Raw genomic sequence first — 8,519 nt, 5'->3', positions numbered from 1 at the left:
TATTCCACCACCACACTGATTTCCACAGTTGTTAAACCAACTCTGTAGGTTGGATCTACTTTTTATTCCTTTGTGTGTTTGTGAGAGAAAATGATAATTAAAGAATGAGAAGCCATGAATCTGAAGCAGATGGAGAGACATGGAAGGAGTTGGTGGAATAATGGGGATGATAAAATTATATTTTAGTGTTTATTTCAATGTAATGTGCTAAGCACACTACCAGTAAGATTAGAAACAAAATATCTCAGCAGCACCTTAGGAATTCACTGAGGTCAGAGCTGTGTCCATGAAGCCAGGGAGTGAAACTTCCATTTCTGAAAGGCCATGTTGCATATTCTCCCAGACTCATGTTGTCCTCCTTTACTTTTAGGGGAACAGAAAAGATAACTGTTATTACTTATGTTTGTTCAATTCATTTATTAGATGTCACAATCATGGACCCTGCTTCACGGTTTTGAAAGATTGTCTCCAAATGGAAACCCATATAATTAAGATTATTCGTTCTGTAGGGCTTTTGTAGTTCATCTCTGTGTGCACATACTGTGTCATTTATACACAGTCGAATTTCAGGGGGAATGATCAGCATTCATTAGAACTTGTATAAGTAATGTGTAGCCCAAAACATTATATCCCTTCAGTGTACCCAGGAGAAGACAAAAAGTTGGATGCCCATGGAGGAGAGGGTTGATTTTGAGCTAACTAATTTCAGGACTTTAGTTCACAATTAAGAAATGAAAGCCTCCCTTAGTCCCTAAGTATGACAGGAAAGGATGCAAAAGTATTTGAAATCCATGAAGCAGTGATGGGAAAGCAGAATCCAGGTAGCTCTGTGGGCTTTCTGGATGTAGACACACCACACACACACACACACACACACACACACACACACACACACACTCACACACACTCACACACACCTGTGCTCAGGCCAAGGCCAGCCTGTCTCACCTCCCAGAGTGATCTCACACAGCTCTCACCATCTAGTTCTCTAAGCACAGGCTCTCAGCTGACTCCAGTCAAGATCAGCCTTTTCAAGAGCTGCATCCCTGTCTCTCTCACTCCTGATGTAGCTCATTAAATAACCATTCAAGATCTAATCACTGTCCTTGTTTGTCTAAAGGAAATGCTAGGTGGCATTGTACAAAATACCACTGGAGTCATCATCAGGGAAGCCAATGCTACTCTGATCTTACTGACCTTTGAACCCAGTCCTCAAGCTCTTGCCCCAGAGATAAATGACAATATCTACTAAAAAGAGAATGTATACCTGTCATTTGTGTTCCATTATTACACTTAACTGTGTATGACAGTTCACATGACTATTTGGAGACAGGGCAAACACTTGCTTTTGAGATTTCTCTGTGACTTCCTAGGAGTTCCTGGAGAGTCAGAATGAGTTCAGATTAATTTGTCAGATTATTCAGATTGTTCCACAGTATGATCAGTCATCCCAAAGGTTACTGAGATGATGCACCTCACTATTGACTAGTAAAATATCAATTCTCACTAAATACTGTATAACTTTCTGAATATATTTGTAGCGCTAACTGTTGTTAGGATAAAAATGGTTGTCAGTGTTATTTTTTAAATTAGAAATTAAAATAAGAAGAAAAGTTGAAAAAATGAAGAAAGCAAAAGAGATGCAAAAGGGTGTAAAGGTTAGAAAAGGACACACTTGTGTCTCAGTGCAGTCACTGTGAACTTTCTGGGGTCTCTGACCTCCTCAACCACAGCCTGTAACCCTCTATGTTCTTGGGGTCTACCTGAGCTTAGCTCAATGGAGATCCATATAGTAACAGTGTCATTTTTACCCAAACCAGAGTACTCCTTTAAGTAATGTGATGTCAGTCAGAAGTAGAGGTGCATAGGTTTAAAATGCCTGTGAAGCACCTGAGCCCACACCTCCTTCATGCTCTTCCAAGGGCTGTGTCTCCTCTGCCTTCTCCAACCTGAGCAGCCTTCCTGGGAGAATGCCACCAGTCCTGATTTTCTTGGCCTTTCTTCTGCTGCTTGGAGCTGGTACAGATGGCTTGGGGGTAAAAGGAGAGGAAATGACATCAATCAACATTATAGGGGTTAGGGTGCCTCACTATCAAAGAAAGACCAATGGTGACCCACCCAGAGTTCCCTTGGTCTATAACATGAGAAAGACAGAGCTTACCCCTCCATGCAATTGGAAAGAAGGGGCTGGAAGACATGTGCCACATGCCCCTTCCCAGAGCAGGGCTTCTTGTAAGCCTTCTGAGTCTTACAAGACAGCAAAGGTTATTCCATGTGCAAGGAATCCTGTCTACAACAGGCTTGGGGCACCACGTATGTGACCCCCAATCACTCCCTTCCTTGATCTCCCCTGCTGACCCTATCTGCTTCCCCCAGACACCCCATAAATTAGCCTCCTTTTTAACTTTCAGAGGAGATCATCGGGGGCCATGAGGTCAAGCCTCACTCTCGCCCCTACATGGCACATGTGAAGTTTGTGAAATTTAATGGCAATAGAAGTTCCTGTGGAGGCTTCCTGGTTCGAGACTACTTTGTGCTAACAGCTGCTCATTGCAATGGAAGGTGAGGAGAAGCAGTTAGCCCATGTTTTCTGAGAACCCCCAAGTAGCTTCTGTCTTCTGTTGTGTATGTTGGTATTCTGTCTAAATTCCACCCCCACAGATAGGTGGCTGCTGCCAGGTATGCTCCTCCCCACAGTTACCTGGCAACGGCCAGGTAGGACTGACCCTGTAAAAGAGTCTACTTGCCCCCTACTCTCTCTCTTCTCCTGCTTCTCTCTCTTGCCTCTTGCCCCTCTGTTTCTCTTTTGCCCCCATTCCTTTCCCCCTCCTCTCCACATGGTCATGGCCAGCCCCTACTTCTCTTCTCTCTCCTTCTCTCTGCCTTTCTCTGCCTCTGCTACCCTCTTAACTCCCCTCCCCATGCCCTAAATAAACTCTATTCTATACTATACTGGTTTGTGTCTGGTCCCTCAGGGGGAAGGGATGCCTTGGCATAGGCCCGCTGAGGCGGCAACCCCTTCCCCTGTACCTCACCAAAGCATATTCTTATAGCTCTTCCTCTTTTTATGATCACAACAGTTCCCATGTAAGTGCTCTTGAAGGAAGGACTGTGGAAATGGGAGTGAGATGAGAGGTAAAACATAGGTCCAAGGATGAGAGGTCAGAGCCAGCAGCACACTTGAGTTGACCAACTGCACTGGCCAAACTAAAGCAGTGGTTGAGGTTGAAAGTTTACATTAAAACAAAATGCAGAATTTGGCATATTGCCTACATGCAAGAGGAAGTCCCCCAAAGTCCCATGTCCTTGTGAATCAGAGAGTAGTAGGTCTGACTATAAAGCTCTCCTGTGTCCTCAAGTCCCCTCAGCTGGAGCCCCACCCTGCCTACCTTGCCTTTCACAGCTCCTGAACTGCATCCTCTCTGACTGACTCTACAGCTCTCCTGTCCACTCTGCTCTCTCTACAGCTCAATGACAGTAACACTGGGGGTCCACAATATTAAGGCTAAGGAGGAGACTCAGCAGATCATCCCTGTGGAAAAAGCCATTCCCCACCCGGCTTTTAATAGTGCGGCCCACACCAGTGACATCATGATATTAAAGGTGAGACCTGCCATCCTCTTACCTACACTCCTCTGCCCATCCCTCACTCCTCCCACCTGGTCCCTGTGCTCTGCTTGGTGCAGGGCTAGCCTCTTCCTCCTGTTCTGATCCTGCTTCTTCCCTCTCTTCCATCCTGAGTTTCAAAAAGTCTCGGGCTAGCAGGCTCCTAGCTGAGCTGGTCTCTCATGTCTCTTTCCTATCAGCTGAAGAGTAAGGCCAAGAGAACTAAAGCTGTGAGGCCCATCAAGTTGCCCCGGAACAATGCCCGGTTGAAGCCAGGGGAGGTGTGCAGTGTGGCTGGCTGGGGGAAAACATCCATCAATGCCACTGAAAGATCTGCCATCCTACTAGAGGCCCAGCTAATCATCCAGGATGACCAGAAATGCAAAAAATCCTTCCATCGCTATTCCAAGACCACACAGATTTGTGCTGGAGACCCAAAGAAAATACAGGCTCCTTACAAGGTGGGGTTCAAGCATTTAATGGACAAAATGCAGGGTAAGAGGGACCTGGAAGAGGCCAAGGTGTGAGAATGGCAAAACCCTCAAGCCTCAGCTAGAAGAAGGGACAGCCCAAGGTGCAGCTTTTGTCTCTTCTGTGGGTGAAGCAAATGTGTAAGTTGGGGAAGACTCTGTCAACCTATGGAGCATATATAATCTCCATGAGGACTTCAGGGAAAGCCCAGGACTGAGATAGAAGGAAAAGTTGGGCCTCCATGGAGCTCTAGTACTGAGAGAAGCTGAAAAACCTGTCCTGGACCTGATCTAAAGTTGGCCTTGCCAGGAGGAGGTGAGGAGAACAGAGCCAGAGGGAGCCAGGCTAAATTCTTCCTTTCTCTGCCCACAGGGTGACTCTGGGGGACCCCTTGTGTGTAACAACAAAGCATATGGAGTTTTAGCCTATGGAAAAAATAGGACAATCTCTTCAGGAGTCTTCACCAAGGTTGTGTACTTCCTGCCGTGGATAAGCAGAAACATGAAGCTCCTCTAACAGGTGTTAAACCACCTGTGCCCGACCAGCCTGTCTGACCTCAGGCAAGAACCATGTGGAGTGGGCAGCAAAGGCTGAACATTCATAATAAATAACCTCCAGAGTGCATTTGACTGACGTTCTTTTCTGTGTCAGCCACTTCATGGTTTGTGCACCTCGCTGGTCCAGGCAAACCTCCCCTGTCACTTCTGGGGTTTGCTTCCTCCTCCTTCCGCAGCCCCTCCTCTTACTGGAACTTCAGGCTACATTATCCCCCATTCATGGTGGGAGGTAGGGTGCTGTTTCTATGTTTTCATTTTTGAGATAGGATCTCACTGTATACTTCTGGCTACGTGGAGTTTGGTGTGTAAACCTGCCTGGCCTTCAAGTCACAGAGATCTGCTCCTCTCTGCTTCCCCAGTGCTAGGATTAAAGGTGTGTGCCATGACATCCAGCCATATCCATGTTTAGTTCTCAAGTCTCCAAGGTTGGCTTTCTCACAGCACAATCATCGGGAGTCTACAGCACCACTGAGGTGCCCTGCGCTCAGTCACTCGTTCATACATTGTCCTCTAAACATGAATTTTCTGGGCCTAGGAAATTTCTACATCTCTGAGCCACCTTCATCCAGCCCCAACAATGGCAGAAAGTCCAACAAGACATTAGGGTAAAGGGAGATTTGACTCTGGGAATTCAGAAGGCCATGGGCTGTGCAACCCACTCAGGTTCTTGATTCTGATCCCCCTCTCTAGCAGGGTATGGAACTCTCACCACCTAAAATGTCTGCAGTCTCAAATGTGGAGACATCCCTCTGATGGACACAGACTTACGTGGGTCTCATTAAGCAGCCCAGCCCAGAGCTCAGCCAACTTCTGTTCCTCTTGCTGGCCTTCCAGTGTTTTCCATCTGACCTCCTCTAGCCACCAGAAGTTTCTACTCCATCTGTACCTCACCCAGGCCTCATTTACACCAACCTTTCACCCCTCTACCTGTAAGTTCCAAAACTGTAGAGTCTCCTCTACCTTACATTCCAGACAGGCTTAGGCTGCCAGTCACCTACTGCTTATCCCTCCCACCTAGGCTGGCTGATTGAGCCCTGTTCCAACCCAAGTCTTTCGTTGGAGAAAGAGGCTCAGTCATGAGCTTCAATCTCTCAATAGTACTGGCTCAGCCTTGAACTTTAGACTTTCCCTATTGACAACATGGGGATATGGCAATTTGTGAATCCTAGGGATCCAAGATATGCTGGGCTAGAGGTATCTTTTTGACATCATTAACCAAAGCTTGAAAGTCTGTGGTTTTGTATCAGATACACAGTAGACTCCTTTACCTTCTTCCTTTTGTTTCTCTAGAGAGCTCAATGTGGCCCAAAGGGATTTATATTTGGAATTCACACACATACACACACACACACACACACACACACACACACACACACGTTTTAAAATATGATTAAATTTTATAGCATGCATTGTTCTTAATTGGTTCAGAACACGTTGTGTGCCATTGAAAGGGAGTTGAAAACTCTCCAGTCCTGTGGTTCTCAGTGTACCTCATGTAGAGCCTTTATCAAAAGAGCTGAGCAGGAGAAAGGCAAACAGAGGGGCTTTAGCTTGCTTGACATTCAAACCATAGACTCTGCCAATCCAGTTGAAGACAGTACACGGTGACCCATGTGACCCTATTCAAGTCCCTCACACAGCAGCACTGGTGAATTATGGGGTTTCTCTTCTCTCATACACTACATCCTGACCACAGTCTATCCTCCCTACACTTCTCCCAGAACCCCAACTCCTCATCTCCTTCAGATCCACTCCTCTCTCATTTCCCTTCAGAAAAGTGCAGGCTTCCTATGGATATCAACTGAACACAGCTTAACAAGGTGCAATAAGCCTGGGCACGAACCTTCATATCAAGATTGGACAAGGGAACCCAGTAAGAGGAAAAGGATCCCAGAGCAGGTGAAAGATTCAGAGACATGTGCACTCCCACTGTTAGTAATGTCACAAGAACACAAAGCTATACAACCATAGCACATATGCAGAGGACCTAGCTCATGGATCCACAAAGGCTCCATGACTGTCATTTTAACCTCTGTGATTCCCTGTGAGCTCTGCCTAGTTAAGTCTGTGGGCCATGTTCTCCTGGTGTTGTTGATTCCTTTAGTTCCTAAAATTCTTTCTGATATTTTTCAGAGGTGCTTCCCCTGAGCTCTGCCTAGTTTTGGCTATGAGTCTCTGCAACCGCTCCCATCAGTTGCTGAACGAAGCCTCTCTGATGATGATTGGAGAGGCATCCAACTATGCGTATAGCAGAATATCAGCAGCAATCACTCCATTGACTTCTCTGTATGGCTGGTTGTGTTTGCTTCTATCCTAGTTCTCTGAGCATTCTTGCCTCTGGTGCCTGACCATCCAGGCAGTGTGAGGCATTGGCATCCTCTCATGATATGAGCCTCATGTTGGAACAGTCACTGTTTGGGCATTAGACAATTTCTGTACCACATTTACTCTAGCACATTTTGTAAACAGGACAAATTGTCGGTCAAAGGTTTTGTAGCTGGGTTCGTGTTCAAGTCCCACCACTGGAAGTCTTGCCTGGCTACAGAGGATGCCTGGTTTAGGCTTCATATCCTCCATTACTTGGGGCCTTTGCTAGAGTGACTATCATAGATGTCGGGGAGTTTCTAGTGCACTGGGTTTCTACATCACCCCCGAAATACTCCAGTTTCAATAGTCATCCTAGTACACTCTCCATTCTGCCCTCTCACAGCCTGATTCTTCCTATTCACATCCTCACTCACCCCAGTCCATCTACAAAATCTTCTATTTTCCCTTCTCAGGGAGATCCATGGATTCCCAGAATACTCCTGGTCACTTTAGCCTCTCTCTTTCTGTAGATTTTAGCATGATTATCCTTTACTCAACAGCTAATATCCACTTATTTGTGAGTATACACCACGTTTGTCTTTTGGGGTCTGGATTATTTCACTCAGGGTGAATATTTTGTTTTATAGTTACATCCATTCACCTGCAAATTTCATGTTGTGATTTTCTTTCACAGCTGAGTAATATTCATTGTATAAATGTACTGCATTTTCTGCATCTCTTCTGTTGCGAGACATCTATACTGTTTCCACTTTTGTGGTATTATGAGTGAAGCTCCTATGGTCATAGCTGAGCAAACCTCCTTGTTTAGGATGCAAGGACATCTCTGTATATGTCCAGTTGTGGACATATACCCAACTGGGTTTTGTCTTAGATTGAGTCCCAATTTTTCTGAGAAACTGCCATATTTATTTGCATAGTGGTTGCAGATGTTTGCCCTCCTACCAGCAATGGAGGAAGATAATTGCTCCCCTTCCTTGCCAGCATGAGCTGTCACATGGTATTGATCCTATTCATTCTGACATGTGTAAGATGGAATCTCAGGTAGTTTTGTTTTACATTTTTTATTAGATATTTTCTTTATTTACATGTCATATGATTTCTCCTTTCCCAGTTTCTCCTCCAAAAAACAAACACACAAACAAACAAACAAAAACAACAAGAACAAACCACTGTTGCCTCCCCCCTCCCCATGCCTGCCACCCCACCCTCTCCCACTTATTGGCCCTGGTATTACCCTACACTGGGCCACAGAACCTTCACAAGGCCAAGGGCCTCTCCTCCCATTGATGATCAACTTTGAAATCTTCTACTATACACATGCTTCAAAACAATCAGTCCCACCATGTATAGTCCTTGGTTGGTAGTTGAGTCCCTGGGAGCTCTAATATGAACTAGTTAGTTCATATTGTTGTTCATCCTAAGGGGCTGCAAACCCTTCAGCTCCTTTGGTCCTTTCTCCTTCATTGGGTACCCTGTACATCAATGGATGGGCTGTGAGCCTCTACATCTGTGTTAGTCAGGTACTGTCACAGCCTCTCAGGAGATAGCTATATTAGG

General features: G+C 45.6%; 1 protein-coding gene, 1 long non-coding RNA gene and 1 other non-coding gene across 6 annotated transcripts in view; 1 reads left to right on the top strand and 2 right to left on the bottom strand.

The window, feature by feature from the left end:
* Positions 1-270: 270 nt before the first annotated feature.
* The window catches only part of LOC116084866, a 20,482-nt gene continuing 12,233 nt past the window's right edge, over positions 271-8,519 (bottom strand). The window contains exons 3-4 of the long non-coding RNA XR_004116294.1: positions 1,903-2,029; positions 271-363 (exon numbers count right to left, since the gene is read on the bottom strand). This is a non-coding gene — a long non-coding RNA (uncharacterized LOC116084866). The remainder of the gene's footprint in view (positions 364-1,902; positions 2,030-8,519) is intronic.
* LOC116084864 (granzyme F-like) lies at positions 1,971-4,593 on the top strand. Of its 4 annotated transcripts, none has more exons than XM_031362155.1 (5): positions 1,971-2,019; positions 2,412-2,561; positions 3,455-3,603; positions 3,807-4,067; positions 4,450-4,593. In XM_031362155.1, exons 1-5 carry the CDS (start codon positions 1,971-1,973, stop codon positions 4,591-4,593), a joined length of 753 nt encoding a protein of 250 aa, XP_031218015.1. The 4 variants fall into 4 exon arrangements, with proteins under 4 accessions (XP_031218015.1, XP_031218014.1, XP_031218012.1 ...); XM_031362154.1 differs by having other exon boundaries at positions 2,412-2,562; positions 3,468-3,603; XM_031362152.1 differs by having other exon boundaries at positions 1,971-2,036; positions 2,414-2,562; positions 3,468-3,603.
* LOC116085482 lies at positions 5,042-5,114 on the bottom strand. Its single transcript, XR_004116587.1, has one exon. It is a non-coding gene; the product is annotated as a small nucleolar RNA SNORD55/SNORD39 (small nucleolar RNA).

Source organism: Mastomys coucha, unplaced genomic scaffold, assembly GCF_008632895.1.
Source record: "Mastomys coucha isolate ucsf_1 unplaced genomic scaffold, UCSF_Mcou_1 pScaffold9, whole genome shotgun sequence".
Lineage (NCBI taxonomy): Eukaryota > Metazoa > Chordata > Mammalia > Rodentia > Muridae > Mastomys > Mastomys coucha.
This window is presented reverse-complemented; position numbering and strand designations above follow the sequence as displayed.

Bases quoted from the DNA above. Each gene is read 5' to 3' on its own strand.
- LOC116084864 (XM_031362152.1), top strand. From the start codon at position 1,971: ATGCCACCAGTCCTGATTTTCTTGGCCTTTCTTCTGCTGCTTGGAGCT. The intron at 2,037-2,413 runs GTAAAAGGAGAG...TAACTTTCAGAG, and splicing joins CTGGTACAGATGGCTTGGGG to GAGATCATCGGGGGCCATGA. The intron at 3,604-3,806 runs GTGAGACCTGCC...CTTTCCTATCAG, and splicing joins GTGACATCATGATATTAAAG to CTGAAGAGTAAGGCCAAGAG.